General features: G+C 34.6%; 1 protein-coding gene across 1 annotated transcript in view; it reads left to right on the plus strand.

Annotated features, from left to right (window-relative positions):
• Positions 1-18,701, plus strand: part of ZUP1 (zinc finger containing ubiquitin peptidase 1) — a 39,087-nt gene extending 20,386 nt beyond the window's left edge. Inside the window, exons 5-11 of the mRNA XM_017855458.1 lie at positions 1,698-1,819; positions 3,731-3,899; positions 7,921-8,109; positions 8,379-8,544; positions 12,716-12,867; positions 14,382-14,602; positions 18,450-18,701. Of these exons, the coding sequence (XP_017710947.1) occupies positions 1,698-1,819; positions 3,731-3,899; positions 7,921-8,109; positions 8,379-8,544; positions 12,716-12,867; positions 14,382-14,602; positions 18,450-18,497 (1,067 nt within the window). The 3' untranslated portion in view covers positions 18,498-18,701. The remainder of the gene's footprint in view (positions 1-1,697; positions 1,820-3,730; positions 3,900-7,920; positions 8,110-8,378; positions 8,545-12,715; positions 12,868-14,381; positions 14,603-18,449) is intronic.
• Positions 18,702-18,924: the final 223 nt, after the last annotated feature.

An 18,924-nucleotide genomic window follows, 5' to 3' on the forward strand; every position in this document is an offset into this window, starting at 1 on the left:
TACATCTTTTCCTTTAGTGTTATATTTACAAGTTGAGGCCATTTCTTTAGCAGCTAGAAGTAATTGAATATTGTATTTGGTCAGGAAAAATTGTTGAACTAGAAAACTGCCATGTGGCACCTAAAATTTGACAAATGAATGTGAACTGTATAACCAAAATATCTTTCAATGCATCTTGAGCTGCTTGAGCAGCTTCTAAATGACTTATTGGTTTTATTGTGATTCTATAAAAATTTTCCTTTCTCCCCTACGTTTTTTAATAGTGGCTTTAAGTAATTATTATGGTGTCTTAGAAGTGGAAAAATTCTGTATGAATTTTAGAAGCCCACTGAACGAAAATAAAAAGTAGATCCCAAGAGAAACCAATTGTATTTTACCCTATTTCAGTTTTTTAAGGTACGTAGATAGCTTCTATTAAGATAGAGGTCTTTAGTGTACAGTGTCAATGATCCTAGTACCAGTATCAGCGTTCACGGACAGTGTTACTGCTCACTCACTCTAACCCAAAGTTGAGATTATTGGAGCAAAGATGGAAAAGTCCTCTGCTCTGGTGGTTTCTGAATGCCTGCTAATTCTTACTCTTATTTATGATAGGCTTTGTATGAACACATACATTACACTGTAAACCTATAGTGGGTAATAAGTATGGTCCAAGTAAATCACTGTAGATAGCCTCAGGGGACACTAAACATTGATTGTGACTTGTATATCCCCAAGAATGGAAGGGTGACCAAATAGGAAGATGTAGCAGCAGCTGAGAACTTTGAAAGGAAAGGAAGAATATTCAGTGATATAATTAAAACATCAGGCCGAGGGGTTAAGGAGACAAGATAGTGGCCAGAAGCCACTGACAAATGGATCTGGGGTACACTGAGTAGAGAAGATGCAGGGTGACATGTTGCAAAGTTTTACCATTTTCAGGGGCCAAACAGTAATTAAATTATTATCTAACACCTGTACTTTGTAAATGTGTATTTTTATGCTCTTTATTATTTTCTTTTTCTCCCCTAGTATTTCTTGGAAAAATCAATCTGCCTTAGTTATGTTAAGGAGTATCAATGAAGGATGTTACTTAACCTTTTAAAATTCCGGTTTCCTCAGTAAATAATAATATCTACTTCATAAGATTGTTATAAAGATCAAATAATATAATTAATGAAAAGTGCTTGTCACAGCTTAAACACTCAGTGAGGCTGGACATAGTAGCTCACGTCTGTAATCTCGGCACTTTGGGAGGCCGAGGCTGGTGGATCACCTGAGGTGAGGAGTTTGACACCAGCCTGATGAACATGGCGAAACCCGTCTCTACTCCAAATACAAAAATTAGCTGGGCGTGGTGTCAGGCACCTGTAATCCCAGCTATTCGGGAGGCTGAAGCAGGGGAATCACCTGAACCCGGCAGGCAGAGGTTGCCGTGGGCTGAGATCGCACCATTGTACTCCAGCCTAGGCAGTAAGAGCAACACTCCGTCTCAAAAAAAAAAAAAAACAGTGACTATTAGTTGTCATTTAGTTGGAGGTTGTTCCTTACTGAAGCAGTTCTAAGTTTTGCTAGATTTGTACTCAGTTCCAAATCATCACAGTCATGAATAAATGGCAAATAATAGCATTTACTCTATTTTAAAAACATGTATTAAATAATAAATAATCTTTGATTGTAGCAGTTATTTTATTCTGAACAATAAAAATACCTAACAGGCATGGATAGAGTCCAGTGTTCTGGTGATCTACAACTGGCTCACCAGCTTCAGCAAGAAGAAGACAGAAAGAGGAGATCTGAAGAATCAAGACAAGAAATAGAAGAATTTCAGAAGCTGCAGGTACAAAGATTAATAAGAACTATAATATTTTGATTTGGTAAAGTTATTTTTCAAATATGCTTTCAGGATTCCAGTATATTATTTTGTCCTTGTTATTATTCAAAAAAAAAAAGGATACATGTTTGTAACAGCCACCATTTATACATATTCATTCCAGTCAGGCACAGGAGTAATCACTTCACATGTAATATCCCAAAATCTTTACAACAAATTCATGGTTATTTTAGGCTCCCCCATCCCCGCTTTTTTTTTCAGATGAAGAAATGGAGACGGAATGGTTAAGTAACTTGCTCAGTGTCAGGCAGCTAATTAGTGATAAAGCTTGCATTCAAACCTGTGTAAGCTGATGGGACAAATTAGGAAACCAAGACTCCGAATTTAAGTGTTTGTATAGATACTTGGAAGTGAAATTTATACCTAGAATTAATGTCTCCTGAGTCTTAAATTATTTTACAGATTGCAATTTCAGGCATTTAGAAAGAACTATTTTATGGGAAAATGCTTTTTTTATGATATTTGAGGCTTCATTTATCTCAGGTGGGTGGTTTTACCTGTTGGACTAAACTGTCAGCATCTGGTATATTTTTAATGCATTCAAAATTTTAATGTCTGTTTTCCTTTTTTCAGTCCTAATTTGTAGACTGTAGTGTTATCTGTGCTAATAATGCTCATAGATTTTGTTGTTGTTTGTTTGTTTGTTTTCTTGAGACGGAGTTTCGCTCTTGTCACCCAGACTGGAATGCAATGGTGCTGTCTCAGCTCACTGCAACCTGCGCCTTCTAGGTTCAAGTGATTCTCCTGCCTCAGCCTCCCAAGTAGCTGGGATTATAGGTGTGCACCACCATGCCTGGCTCATTTTTTTGTATTATTAGTAGAGACGGGATTTCATCATGTTGGCCAAGCTGGTCTTGAACTCCTGACCTCAGGTGATCCGCCTGCCTTGGCCTCCCAAAGTGCTGGGATTACAGGCCTAAGCCACTGTGCCCAGCCTGTTGCTTATAGTTTTTAAATGTTCTGTTTTTAGCAGTGATAGGATAGTGCATAAATAAAAAGGGTTTACAATTGAATAGGTTTGAAACAGTTAAACAGGTTTGTATACTTTGGGACTTCTCAAAACCTTTAATATACTAATGTGCATGTACATATCACAATTTTCCCGGACTTATTTGACCTCTCTTTTTTTCTCAAACATCTCACATTGCTTAGAATGTGCTTTGGAAGACCTAATGTAGGATTTTTTTCTCACTGATGACTCACAATACTTGCAAAATAGGAAAGAAAATTGGCTTTTCTTAAGACCTTTATGCCTTATGTAATGTAAAACATGATCAATACAAAAAGTTTCCAATATTTAAGGAGATTATGTAACTTTGCAAGTTAGTCGTTTAGGTCTCTGAAAACTTTTCCGTAGAAAAGTTTCTATGAAAACTTTTCCGTAGAAAACTTTTCCGTAGTTTTATACATACTATTTGAGATTCTCAGTCCAGTGTACAAAACATAGTTCATTTATTGTGTAACATGACTGACTAAATGAATTACGGATTAAGTAGGCCTTTGTGGACTAGACTGGAAACCAAATAACAAGGACTGACAAATTTCCTTGAAAAAATCAGTAAAGGATTCAGAACTCTTCTGCCTCTCCCAATACCTGAGGTAGAAAGACAGGATCCTCTGCTTTCCCTACTTCAGGAAAAGTAAGTCTCTTGCCCCGGAGATTGATTAGAAAGAAGTGGTTGCTTATTAAGTCAATACTTTTTTTGTGTGTGTGTTAGTTTTTGTAAAAATCTTTAAGTTAACTTGTATAAAGTCTATAAACTAGAATGTTTCAACATGTTTCCAAATAAAATTATAATTTTCCATCCTCATAGAGTTACAGGGATGTAAAAAGTCATTTATTTTTATGTTCAATAGAGACAATATGGTTTAGATAATTCTGGAGGATACAAACAACAACAACTACGAAATATGGAGATAGAAGTAAATAGGGGAAGAATGCCTCCATCTGAATTTCATAGAAGAAAAGCTGATATGATGGAATCATTAGCTATTGGTATTGATGATGGAAAAACAAAAACTTCCGGTGAGTACTTAAACATCAATCATTGTTTTAATATTGCTTACACCACTGAACTAATAATGAGAATCATTTTAATTTTGCTTAATTTTCATAATCCATCTGTGCACATTATTTTTTTTAAATGTATCATTTTAAAACTTCTGAATTATTTTACAGTAAATAATTCACTTAAAAATTTACTTTTATATTGTATTACTTGACATTTAAAAAACTGCTCTAGACAGTGCTAAGAAAAGTATAATGTGAGCCACATATATAATTTTAAATTTCCTGGATCCACATTAACAAGTGAAAAGGAACAGGTGAAGTTAATTGTAATAGTTTAAACCAGTGTATCCATGACATTATTATTTCAACACGTAATCAGTATTAAAACTATTACTGAGACATTTTACGTTCTTTGTACATTCTTCACAATCTATTGTGTGTTTTCTACTTTACAGCACAACTCAATTGGGCAGCTACATTTCAAATTCTCCATAGTCACAAATGGCTGGTGGCTATTTTATTGTTTGTACATTTTTAGACACTGACAGCTCTATATACATTGTATCCTTTAACTCAAACATCTTCTCCTGTACTGTTATATATTCCAAATAAGGTCATTATTGCTTAGAGAAGTTACAGTGACTTTGCCAAAGCAAGGTTACACAGCTGGTTATTCCTAATCATATCTTCCTTGCCCCATAATATGGCTTTTTTTCTGACAAGTATTAAAATTTTTTCTTTGTATATATTAATATATAAACAGACTTTTTATAGAAACAAACTTTGTTACTGCCACCCAGATTTTTTGAATCTTAGTGTTTTGCCATATTTATTTAAAAGTTTTTAAAGCTTCAACACCTTTCATAGGTATTCAAAGCCCTTTATGTACCCTTTTTCTGATTCTAATTTGCCCTCCCCACAAGGGAACTGTTATCCCGAGTTTGATATTTATCAGTCTCATACATGCTTTAGTACTCTTACCGTGTATGTACATTTCCATAAAATATTTTGCATGTGTTTGTATATAAATGGGATACAACTTGTATACTATAAATTGTTTTGCTCAAGTATGTTGGTTCTTACGTAGTTCTACTTCATTCATTTTAGCTGCTGTATATTTCCTGGTATGAATTATAGCTCACTTATCTTGTTTTCATATTGATAAACATTTAGATTGTTTCCAATTTTCTACTCTTATAATTTATTAGCATGTCTCCTCCAGGAGTTTCTCTAGTATTGCATCCAGAACTGGAATGCTAAGTTAAAGGGCATGCAAGTCTTCAACTTTGTTAAGGTTATTCGAGAATTGTTTTCCAAAGTGCTTGTAATCTACACTCACACCAGTGTATTTCACACACTGTATGGTGACACTTAAATTTTTGCTATTTAACAGGTTATGAGATGATACATGTTTTAATTTGCATTTCCTGGATTACTCCTGAGTTAGTTTCCTCTTGAACGAATTACTTATTCTCTTCCTTTCTCTGTTCTCTATTGGGTTGTTTGTTCTTATTGATTTATAGTAGTTCATTAAGTATTCAGAACACTATTTTTTCATTATTTATATGAGATGCAAGTATCTTTTTCAGGCCTATGGTTTGTGTTTAAATGTTATATATAGTGCCTTTAATTAGACAGAAGTTTCTAATTTGAATATAATCAAAGTTCTCAATCTTTCTATTAATTATTTGTGTCTTAAGTAACTCCCCATCTTTAAGATCACAAATATATACCTTTATGTTTTCTTCAAATATTTCTATTTGGCATTTCACATTTTGATTTTTAATCCACCCAGAATTTGTTTGTATGTGTATGTTGGAGGGAGGAGAAAGAAGATAGGAATCTGATTATTTTCTCCTTATTTATAATAGTCCTTATAGCAAGTATGTATTATGCTTATTTATTTCACTACCATTTATTGAATCTGTATTTTCTCCACCTATTTGTAATACTGTATATTATAGATTTTCATATATCCATGAGTCTGTTTCTAAAGGCTGCCTTTATATTTTTTCAGGGGTCTCCATGTAAAAAAGTTCTCACTATGGCATAGAGCATCCTACAGATGTGTGATATGATTCGTTAGGATACAGGAAGAAAATATGTCTGTGAAAAAGCACACTGCCCTGTAATATAGAAGTGATTTACTGTCAGAGATTTTTATTTTTCATTAATTATGCAAGTGTTAATTAAGCAGCTATCATTTAAAGAGTCTTCACTATTATACTGCAATCTTGTTAAAATTTTAACAACAGAATATAACTGAAGATAAATTTACTGTGGAAAATATCTAAAGAGATTTAGGTGCTAAGGAATAAAAAGTATAAGGAAATTTTCCCCTAAAGCAGTTGTATGATGTTGCTAAGACAGTGTGGCACTCCATCTGATATGTAACATATATACTTAAATATACTAGAATGTGTATTACTTTTCTTTCTACTTTTTCTGTCTGCCACCCCACCTCATTCTTAAAGGGCTGTCTCAAATCTTGATCTCTTAATCAAAGTCTTTGATATTAAAATCTACATTTAGCTTTCTTTCTCTGAATTCCTAGGGTACCCATTCATTCCATGCTACAACATTTAGTACTCAATTATATAGTATTTTAATTGTTGTTTTTCTTGAATTCAAGTCTTTCTAAGTTCTTTGGAAGTGGTTATAGTGATCAGTATTTCTCTTTTTCATGGTGCAAGGCACAGCTACAACTATTGGTTCATTTAATTGTTTTTATTTATTGATCTTTTATTGTCTTTCTTAAAGACAAAACCCATTTTCTTATAGGAAACCATTCAAGCAAAAAGGATTTAGTTATTGTCTTTGGTGCCACAAGCTATGAGAAAGTTATGGGGAATATAAATAAGATCTCCCTACCCATAGGCTTCACAGAGTCTGTAGAGTATGTGAATATATACAGAGAACTATAGTATTCTGTGACTGAATGTGGCTAGTACTTTGGGGACACAAAAGCAAGGTTAGAATCAGAAAAAGAGTCTATGAAGACAGTAGCATGTGAAGGATCTATAATTTTGAAACATAAGGAGGGTATACTAAAAGCGGGAAAGGGACAGAGTCAGATGTCCATTGTCCTAACACCTAGTTTTTCCGTATTATAGCACTTGTTATAGTTGGGGTCCATGACATTTTAAAGGATATTATCATATTTATCTTTTTGTACTTAGCACTTAGATAGTGCCAGGTGTATAAAAAGTACTTAGCAAATGCTGAATTTGAAAATTATAATTTAAAAAATTAAATTAAAACTCCATGGGCCAAATTATGTTTAATGTGTTCAGGTAGGCCACAGCCAAATTTAAAGCAAGAAGAGTCATGTGAAATAAAGGTAAGTCGATGGATAGCTTTCTGTGGACTTCATAAAACATAGATTAGAACTATTCTAATTAGGTTTATAAGGCTGTTAATAAGATTCCTAAACCTATTGTTCTGCCTTAAGAAAAGTTGTCTTCTGTTGTCTTAAACAAATTAATTCATCTCCCCAAATACCAAAATGGTATAAGTTACTAAAGGGTTGAAATTTAGTGTATTGGAGTATGGGATATGTTTATTATTCATGAAGTTGAGTTTTTAAATGAAAACATTTGTGTTATGCTTTGAAAATAGCAGAATAATCTGCAAAATAAAATCTTAAATTACAAAAAAATTAAAACTATTGGTAATAGGAAGCCATTAATATTTTTTGATTGGGAGCAAATTGATTAAGACTGAATGATCTCCTGTAGTCTATACAATAAAATGGAGAGACAAGAAGAACATTTATTCAACAGTTGTACTTTATGTGCTGGGCCCTGCAGATGCAGAAAATTTCAATGAACTGTAATAAATAATATGCTAGTGTGAGGAAACTTGGATTGTAGTAACAAGCAAGAGCACAAACTAAGGTTATAGCAATAAGAAGGTGAAGAAGATGGAATTGACAGGATTTAGATATGGAGTGTGAAGGAGAGGTTGATACTAAAAATGTATGAGATAGTCATATAAAAGTGATAATGACTGCTTCTAAATCTCTTTTCTACTTTAGGAATTATTGAAGCACTTCATAAGTATTATCAGAATGCTGCCACAGATGTGAGGCAGGTGTGGCTTTCTTCAGTGGTGGATCACTTTCATTCATCTTTAGGCGACAAAGGTTGGGGTTGTGGTTACAGAAACTTCCAAATGCTACTTTCATCATTATTACAAAATGATGCTTATGATGATTGCTTAAAAGGTATGTGAAATCTAGTGCTCTGACCTTGTCATCTGATAAAATACATATGATATAGAATGATATAGCATACACAATTAATAGCTTTAATAATTAGCGGATATTTATATAAGAAACCTGAATTCTGGTTGGAAGAAGAGAAAATGATAGAAGACGTCAGGAATAACTGTCTTAAAAACTGTACAGTTCCCCTAGTACATGATACACTGCTAGATGATATTATTCAGTACTTTATTAACAGTCATGTAACATGTTTGCTTGTGTAATTTTAGGTATGTCAGTTCCTTGCATTCCAAAAATTCAATCTATGATTGAAGATGCATGGAAGGAAGGTTTTGATCCTCAGGGGGCCTCCCAACTTAATAACAGGTTACAGGGAACAAAGGCCTGGATTGGAGCATGTGAAGTATATATACTCCTGACCTCCCTAAGGGTAAAGTATGTACCTTAAACCCTAAATAAATGTTATTTCCTTATCTGGGAGCTTTGTTTTCTTAAATTTTATTTTTTATCAAAGAGATAGTTTAAAAATAAAATTAAGTAGCACTGAATTAAGTAGCAATGAAAACCAGCAACCTGTTCACTATCTTGTGCTCTCCTCTACCCTCAAGTCCTGTCTCTCAGAGGCAACTGTCACTTCCATTGTTTTTAAATAGTGTGCTTTCGTAGTTGTTTCGTGGTTTATGAGTTTTAAGTATTGTCTGTTTTAATATCTTATACCTGTTTACCTTCAATCCTTCTAATATGATTAAACCTCAGTTTTTATTAAAATCCTTTACATCATTTTATAAAGTCAGATTTTATTACACAGTTGCATAAATATTGCTCATTGCTGATTTTGTTTTCTAAAATCATTTATAATTTTTTCTTGAGTTAATAATTGTGTTTCCTTTTCTCTTTTACTATAATATGTGACTACATCATGGCCTCAAGTTTTTGCACCCCACCTGTCATGTAATCTGAGGCTGTCCTTATTCTTGGACACATCCTTCTTGGAGCCTTCTGTCCTCTTTGCTCCAATCTGGACTTTTTGCCTTCTAGATCTACAGCTATTACCATGTAGCATTTGTTCACTGTGTGTGTGTGTGTTAGGACCTGGATTTTTCTTGGATTTCATGTCTCTTTTTTCGATTACTTCCTTTTGCTCGAGCACTTCCTTCATTAGTTTCCTGAGAAAGGGTGCCTAGTCATTATTACTTAAATGATAGTTTGGATAGCTGTATTATTCTTAATTCTACAATCATTTTCACATCAAATTAAGTTTCTATTCTTCTGATGTCTAGCAATGAATATTACTATTGAGATGGTAAGATATGATCGGATTCTCATTTTTAAAATGTATAACCTATCTATTTTCTATGGAAGTTTTTGCAGTCTTCTCTTAGCCTGTCGTAATTTCACGATAGTATGAAATTTCATTGTGGGGCATAGGGCTTTGATTCATTGTGTTGGGCATTTGTTTTTCTCTTTGAATCTGGAATTGTGAGTTGTCTAAGATCTTAGTTCCATCTAGGATAGTAGGTAAGAGCTTGAACTTTGGAGTGAAACTGCCTAACCTTGATTCGTAGCTTTCCTACTTAATAGCTGAATGAATGAGCTCGTCTGTACCTAGGTCTACCATTGATAAAAGAAGGTATTAATAGTAGTTAGACAATTAAATGGAATAATAAAGTGCTTAGAACTATGACTGGCACACAGCGTGACTTCAGAGGTTAACTATTGTTGTTTGATAGTTATAATCTCTCCATTTTCTTTGTGGAACTGTTGATAGATGGCCACTGAACTTCTTTTTTTTTTTTTTAATTTATTTGAGACAGAGTTTTTGCTGTGTTGCCCAGGCTAGAGTGCAGTGGCGCGATCTTGGCTCACTGCAACCTCCGCCTCCTGGGTTCAAGTGATTCTCCTGCCTCGGCCTCCTGAGTAGCTGGGATTACAGGCTCCTGCCACCATGCCTGGCTAATTTTTGTATTTTTAGGGGATACGAGGTTTCACCATGTTGGCATGTTGGCCAGACTGGTCTTGAACTCCTAACCTCAGGTGATCCATCCACCTCGGCCTCCCAAAGTGTTAGGATTACAGGCTTCAGCCACCACTCCCGGCCTGAACTTCTTTACCTTCTAGGTTTATCATGTCTCTTTTTAAAAAATCTTTACTTTTTGTTTTATTTTCTAGATTTACTCAAATTTATCTCCCAATTACTGTATTGAAATTTTTATTTTCACCATTATGTTAAGGGGTAATTTCACAGCATCATTTTCTTTATGGTTGCAAAATTTCTTCCAGTGTTTTCTTTCTATTGCCTGCATTTTGTTTGTTCCATATTAATTTATTTTCATGTCTGTTTACTTTAGTCTTTTCTATTTTGAAAGCTTTCTTTTAACTTTTGGAAATCCTTGGTTGTCCATTCAGAGAGTGAAGAATGAAACATTAAAAAGCTGATTTAATGAAACATTAAAAAGGACTGCATAGAGCTTGCAGATTAGCAGATTTCATTTAGAAGTCTTAGGTGGAAGGTTACTATTTGATTGGGGTACGCTCAAATATCATTATATATACAGATCTTTTCCCAGAAGTTATCCAGAGGAGAGTTTTTCACTCTCCTGCCTAGAGTTCCTGCATTAGTGGAGGGGAGAGTTAAGGTGTGATTTGCCTTCGAAGCAAACTTTCAATTAATCTCATATTTTTAGCCTCACTGTACTCAAACCTTGTGCTTCTAAGCTTTCAGCCTCTCTCTGATTTTGAAACATACGGTCTCCATTTTCTTTTATTTACTTGGATATGTTCTCTGTGCTGCTTTCCATTTTCTGAAGATGTGAGCTTTTTTCCTCTCTATTCCCATTCTCTTTGTCCTTGGGTGTTTAAATCATTTTTTCCTTCAGTATTGTGTCATCGGGCTTTTAAGAGGAAATAGAGATAGATGTCTGTGATCATGTTTAATGGAACATTTGCCTTAAGCTTTATGGCTTTATATTTTCTTTTATGTTTGTTTCTAAGTTATTTAACCAGTGTATCACATTCTTTTTACCACATTAATTGATTAGATTCAGAGGTAAAAATATTTCTTTCATTTATATAGAAAAACTAATATTGTGTGTATATATAATGACTTTCTTGAATTATTTAAATTTAAATAACTATTTTAATGCCCTCTAAATTTATTTCTGCTTTCCTCCTTTTTCTTTTTGCCAATCTGTTCACACTTTCAGATTATATATACTCTGTCATGTTTTGAGTTTTAAAGTAATTCTTTTCTTTTTTCTTTTCATTTTTTTTTTTGAGACAGAGTCTGTCTCCAGTTTGTCGTCCAGACTGGAGTGCAGTGGCACGATCTTGGCTCACTTCAACCCCTGCCTCCCAGGCTTAAGCGATTCTTGTGCTTCTGCCTCCTGAGTAGCTGGGATTACAGGCATGTGCCACCACACCTGGCTAATTTGTTTATTTATTTTTATTTTTAGTAGAGACGGGGTTTCACCATGTTGTCCAGGCTAGTCTTGAACTCCTAGGCTCAAGCAATCCACCTGCCTTGGCTTCTCAAAGTACTGGGATCACAGGCGTGAGCCACTGCACCTAGCTGTAATTTTTGTCCAGCTTCTTTCTTCGTACCTTAAATAATTTAGAAAGCTTTTTTATTAATATATTGTGAATGTGTTTAATAGTTATTTACATGTCTTTCTGTTGCTTTCTATATGAATTATACTCTGTAGGGTACTGTTTAATTAGTATTCTAAATGTAAATATGCAAACTGCTAACCCCAAAACATTCTTTTTACTTATAAACAGTTTATCCAGAAGTTTATTTGAGCACTTAAAACCCAGTAACCAGCATTAAATTTGCTGAGGCTGAGGTTAGCAATTTGGATGTTTTAGAGATTTTATTGCCAAGAGAAACAAGGACAGGATATTTGTGCTGTAGTTTAAAGTGATGATAAAGCTATCAGATGCTTTTAGTTGTACCTGACCTTTCAAAAACAGTCGTTGAGTAGTATAACCAGTGTTTCTGGCTAAACAATTGTTTATTCAAGGGTGACTTACTCTTGAAGGAAGAATACCAGAGTGGTCTGGTGGCAAATAGGAGATAGATGTATAGATGTGGGTACACACACATTTTTCTATGATCTTTGCAATTATTTTTTGTTATAGAGATTTGAAGTATTTAGGGTCTATTTGATATATACAAATGGCTATTGAGGAATTAAAATCAGAAATCAGCTTCTAACTGATCATCAGGGTTAGAAACTAGAATAAAACTGAAAAAATTATATGTAGATGACTTTTAAAATCAAGTATGGTGATTATTTACTATTCATGGAGATTTTATATATCAGAAAATGTTTGTAACCTTTAGGTTAGTCAGCAGACTTAATATGAAGTTCTTTAAATAGTTAGCTAGTTAGAGGAATAAACAGGGAGAATTGTTAAATAGTTATCCCCACAAAAGGAGTTTTGAGAGAAATAATAAAATTTGTATTTACTTTTCTTTCTTCTTTTACAGGGAAGTAATGGCTAGAAAAAGTTAGTTCTAAACTAAGAATTTGTTGTATTTGATAACTCCATCAATGAAAATATTTTAAAATGCCCTTTAAATATGCATTTTGTCAATTTTTAATAGGTGTCATATTGTTGATTTTCATAAGTCAACTGGTCCTTTGGGTACACACCCTCGCTTATTTGAATGGATATTGAACTATTATTCTTCAGAGGGGGAAGGGAGTCCAAAGGTAGTGTGTACATCTAAACCTCCTATCTATCTTCAGCATCAAGGTTAGTATTAATATAACTCATACTTGACAATGTTATTTATAAGATAACAAATTGTTGCTTTTGGACAGTTTAAGGTTTCTGTTTGTTTTTTTAGAGAGAGTCTCGCTCTGTTGCTCAGGCTGGAGTGCAGTGGCACATTCTTGGCTCGCTGCAACCTCCACCTTCCAGGTTCAAGTGATTCTCCTCAGCCTCCTGAGTAGCAGGGATTACAGGCGCCTGCCATCATACCTGGCTAATTTTTGTATTTTTAGTAGAAACAGGGTTTCACCATGTTGGCCAGGCTGGTCTGATAATAGCACAGAGTATTATGACATTAATCTGTCTAATTTTTCAGAGCTCCTTTGACAGTACAATACTTTCTTAGGAAATTAAGATGGATATTTCTACAGTACTTTGTTGGGTAATGAAGATTGATATTCCTGACATCTTTAGGACCTTTTGCACTTGTTGTTTTCTGTTTTTGGTTCACTTGTCCTTCATTGTTCATCCCTTACCTTCTTGGGTGTTTACCCACATGTCACTTAAGTGAGGCCTTCCCTGACCTTACCTTACCTTACTTAAAAGTGGAACTCAAGGCCAGGCATGGTGACTCGTGCCTGTAATCCTAGCACTTTCAGAGGCCGAAGCAGGAGGATTTTTGAGCCCAGCAGTTTGAGACCAGCCTGAGTGACATAGTGAGATCCCGTCTCTACAAAAACGTAAGAAAATCAGCGAGATGTTGTGGCACATGCCTGTAGTCCTAGCTACTCAGGAGGCTGAGGTGGGAACGTCACTTGAGCCCTGGAGTTGGGGGCTATAGTGAGCCATGATTCTGCCACTGCACTCCAGCCTGGGCAGCGGAATGAGGGTGTCTCAAAAAAAAGTACAACCCATCCCAACATCCCACCACTGGCATTTTCTTCATTTATTTACCTCGTTTATAGAATATCTCTTCCTATTAGGATATAAGTTCCAAGAAGTCAGGCACATTTGTCTGTTTTTGTCTGCTGTTATATGCCTTCGTGCTTGGAATAGTACTCCGCACATAAATACTTGGTAAATTATGAATGATGGTTTGGATTGACAGAAATAAACAGAAGTAAATATTAGGAATTTCATTGTTTAGGGATACAAACTATAAGAGGTTAAGCTTCCTCCACTGATATTCTAGCATTTATAGGTTTACTTTTGTTTACCTTTTGGAATCACGAGAATTTTGTTCTAGAACAGTTTTGTTCTTTCATTTGAGATAATTTGAATGAGAAGGATCAAGGGATTGGGAAAGGAAAAGTAAAATATTTGGCAGAATAAAAGCAGAGTTTTTTTTGTAATGAAGCCTTTAGAAAACTAAAATGAAAAAACTGAAGTAGAACTAAACTCTTATGTCTTAGGAGAACTCAGATACATATGTGTCAGAGAGTCTGACTATATTTATATTCTAAACACACATATGCTCACACAGCTTATATACAGAGACTATTTGTATAACTAAGTAGATGTGACATATGTATAACAAAAAAAAAATCTTTTGATAGGTCACAGTCGAACTGTTATTGGAATTGAAGAGAAAAAAAACCGAACATTATGCTTACTAATATTTGATCCTGGATGTCCTTCTCGAGAAATGCAGAAATTATTAAAGCAAGACATAGAGGCTAGCAGTCTCAAGCAACTTCGAAAATCTATGGGAAATTTAAAACATAAGCAATACCAGATAGTGGCAGTAGAGGGTGCTCTTTCTCCAGAGGAGAAAGTTGTAAGTATCTAAATATTTATATGTGAAGTTTGAATGAGATGAACTTAAAAGTTTAAAACTTTTAGTTTAAAATCGGTGTTATCACTTTTTTCTTTCCCCCCCCCCCCCTTTTTTTTTTCTTTTTGGAGACAGGGTCTCACTCTGTTGACCAGGCCTGAGTTCAGTGGCATGTGATCATGACTCACTGTAGCCTTGACCTCCCAGGCTCAAGTGATCCTCCTGCTTCAGCCTCCCGAGTAGCTGGGACTACAGGCACATGCCACCACACCCGGCTAATTTTTGTATTTTTTGTAGAGACGGGGTTTCGCCATGGTCCCCAGGCTGGTCTCAAACCCCTAGGCTCAAACGATCTGCCCACCTCAGCCTCCCAAAGTGTTGGGATTACAGGTGTGAGCCACTATGCCTAGCCCACTTTGTATTCCTTAGCACCTTACTCTGTTTCATTAAGTTTGAAAAGACATTTGGTTTTATATGTTCTTAGTTTTCTGGAATAAACATATTTATATTTGAAATGGTACTTTAATGACTTTCTATACTTAGAGCTTCATAAAAGTGTTTAATGTCAGGTGAGCAATGAATAATAGAAACATATAGTAAGAAAATCAATAACTTAATCCAAGGAGACCTAACTCATATTGGTCTTATAATTATGGTTTATTAAAATATTCTTGTGATTCCTAAGGCTCTATTTTATGTACTTGGGCTTATTGGATATTCACATTTCTAGAATTTAACTTCATTAGAATTTCCTCTTGTCTTTATTCCTTGCAGTTAAGTGATGTGTACAATATTACAGAAAAATTCCTAGGAATTGAATCCTAGCCACTACACTATCAGGGAGGGTCATAATATTGTAGAAAAATTCCTAGGAATTGAAAAATTTCCACTTGGTATGATAGCACATCAAGTCTAGAAAATGCGTAAACCCTAAATTAAGAAAAAAAGCTCCAAAATACTTCACATTGATTTATTTCCCTCTAAAGAGAAAAGGCACTGAAGACTAGAGACAAACAGTTATGGAGAATAATGGGATCATGGGGGAAAGGACTATAAGTTTTTGAAATAATGGAGCTAGAGTAATCTTTTCAGCCTCGTAACATGGGATGTAAAGGCAAGGATTGTTTAAGAGGTTCTTTAAGTTACTTATGATACATTAAAAGATTTATTTGTAATGATTTAAGTATAAAAATTGCACTTTTTTTTAACCCTATCATTAAATTGTCCAGAGAAAGTTAAAGGTTTGTTTTAATTATTTTAAAATACCAAGATGCTTACTCACCAATGTACACATTGAGAACATTTCATACATTAATTTTTTTTTTTTTTTTTTTTGGAGACCAACACTCACTTTATCACCCAGGTTGGAGTGCAATGGCTTGATCCCAGCCCACTGCAGCCTCTGCCTCCCTCCCTGGTTCAAGTGATTCTCCTGCCTCAGCCTCCCGAGTAGCTGAGATTACAGGCATGCGCCACCACGCCCAGCTAGTTTTGTATATTTAGTAGAGATGGGGTTTCACCATGTTAGCCAGGCTGATCTTGAACCCCCAACTTCTGGTGATCCACCTGCCTTGGCCTCCCAAAATGCTGGGATTACAGGCGTGAGCCACCATGCCCAGCCACATTAATTTTTTTAACCCTATCATTAATTTTTCCAGATAAAGTTAGAGGTTTGTTTCAATTATTTTAAAATACCAAGACACTTGCTCACCAGTGTACACATTCCAGAGCATAGGTGTGGTTAAATATTACTATGGAGTCTTGCTGAACATTTTAGTTAGCTGTTATCTTTCTGGTTTTGGAAATTGAGCTGTTTATGGGGTTAGAATACTAAAAATGTGCTTTCTGCACTGTGCATTTGATGTTCTAGTTTTCAGAGTCATGAACAGTAGCTGTGCTTTAACTGTAAGAATCGTAACTTGGCTAACAATGTGTAACACTGCCAGGTAGAAAAGGAATAATAATAATAAATATAATAAGATTTTAATTATAATAGATTGAAATAACACTTGTCTAATGCTTATTCTGTACTATTGGCTATCCTAAGCACATTACATATGTTAACTAATTTAATCCACACAACAGCCCTATAAAGCAGAGACCGTTATTAATCTCCATTTTATAAAAGAGGATGCTGAGGCAGAGAGAAATTGTATTCCTAAGGTAGCACAACTGCTCAATAGAGAGTCAGGATTCCAATTTAGGCAGTTTGCATCTGGAGCCCTGCCCTATATTGCCTCTTCTGTAAGGATACAAAACCTCATAGTCATGTTTGCTGAGCTTTTGTATGAACAGTTTCACATTTCTTCTTGAAAAGATACTGTATTTTGAAAAATGAAAAAAATTTAATCTTACTAGCTTAATATAACTTATTTTTTTTAGCATCTGTTTCTTACAGTGATTCTATCCTTTTTAACAGTACTTTATACTGTAGGAATTCAGCCAATATTAATGTGCCAAGTGTTTTGCAGATCATCAGGTGGAAGTCTACAGCTTTATCTAAAGGGCAGAATAGTAATTTTACTTTTATTTCATATTAGCTTTTATAACTAATTTTTTAAAAGTCTATTTCTTCAAAGCAATAACTATAATTTTTTAAATTACAGGATTAAAACAAATTTGATAGTTTATGGTATCCCAAAATATATTTATAACTGCATTTTATGTTTTGTTCTTCATATTTGTACTTACGATTAGTTCTGATCTTTTAATAATCATTCAACTATTATAGAAAAGAGTGATTGGTTTTCAAAATTTTTTTTTATCTTGGCCACTGTCTTATAATTACCATAAGACGTTTCCGCCATAGATATGTTTTGAGTGTCTACTAATTTCAGACCCTGTTCTAGATATTGGAGCACTTGTTTAGGTGAAGGGATTTGTTTTAGACAATATCACCTAATGCAGTTCAGTTAAATAGTAAATACAAATTTATGCAATAGCCATGTTCCTTAATTGTTTTTCACATTATGATATGCAGTTTTATTTTTATTTTATTTTTTATTTATTTATTTTTTGAGACGGAGTCTCGCTCAGTCACCCAGGCTGGAGTGCAGTGGCCCGATCTCAGCTCACTGCAAGCTCCGCCTCCCGAGGTCACGCCATTTTCCTGCCTCAGCCTCCCAAGTGGCTGGGACTACAGGCGCCGGCCGCCACGCCTGGCTGATTTTTTGCATTTTTAATAGAGACGGGGTTTCACCGTGTTAGCCAGGATGGTCTGGATCTCCTGACCTCGTGATCCACCCGCCTTGTCCTCCCAAAGTGCTGGGATTACAGGCGTGAGCCACCGCACCCGGCCGATATGCAGTTTTAAAGTTACCCCACTATATTCTTAATTTTCCATTGTGTCATTCTTGTATTCTCAGCCTGATTTAACTTAGTTTTAATTTAGCTTGGTTTGATATGTCTTGATTTGGAACTCAGACTGTGAGAATAGCACAAACATTGAAAATTTTTTTGAAGTGACGTTTTTAAGACTATAATGAGGGATATGCATAATGTTTATAAAGTTTCTCTCTGCACAGCCGTGTCTTCCTCTAGCCTCCTCTGTTTTTATTCATCTCTCTCTGACTTTGAGCCAGCATTTTACTTTTGACTCATTATTCCATTAAAAAGTGACATTTTCTATTTCATACTGTTTTGTCTTTATCTGGAATTTTCTTTGTTTATGTCTTGACTGGAAAATGTTTATTCCTAACTTTATAAGTTTGAGATTACAATTTTCTTTAGGAATTTTCATTATTATCTTGAAAAAAAAATTCCAGATTTTATTTTTTATATTAGAGTGACAACACATATTCTAATTAATTGACTTATAGCTTAAAATTGTTTTTTAAAATTTCTTTTCAAGGCCAGGAGACAAGATTCTCAAGTCTTTACAGCCGAGAAGATTCCTTGAAGAATCAAGCATTTCAGTGCTTGAGAACAATACTTTGTTTTCTACATGTGGATATTGAACTCCTTAACACAATTATGAATCTGTGAATTCTCTAAGTCTTAACATATAATTTAATTTCTAAAATGCCTGTGTTAATTAAGTTATACCTGTCATACTTCATTGTTTGGTAATTATTTCAATAAAATGTCTTGTTTTTGCATTGTGGATTTTGTTTTTCTTATGTTTCAGAAACCAGTTTTATTTTATAGCTGTAAGCTAATGTGCATTGGGTCCTTACTTCTGTTAGGTATACTCTTAGTATGTTACATATATTACTTAGTTTAATCTTCAGAATAGTTCTGTGAGACAAGTACTATTATTAACCCCATGAAGAAGCAAGCTAAAGCCCTGAGAGGTTAGTAATATGCACAAGAAAATAATCTTGATC

The sequence above is a fragment of the Rhinopithecus bieti genome, unplaced genomic scaffold (assembly GCF_001698545.2).
Source record: "Rhinopithecus bieti isolate Rb0 unplaced genomic scaffold, ASM169854v2 scaffold_41207, whole genome shotgun sequence".
NCBI classification, from domain to species: Eukaryota; Metazoa; Chordata; class Mammalia; order Primates; family Cercopithecidae; genus Rhinopithecus; species Rhinopithecus bieti.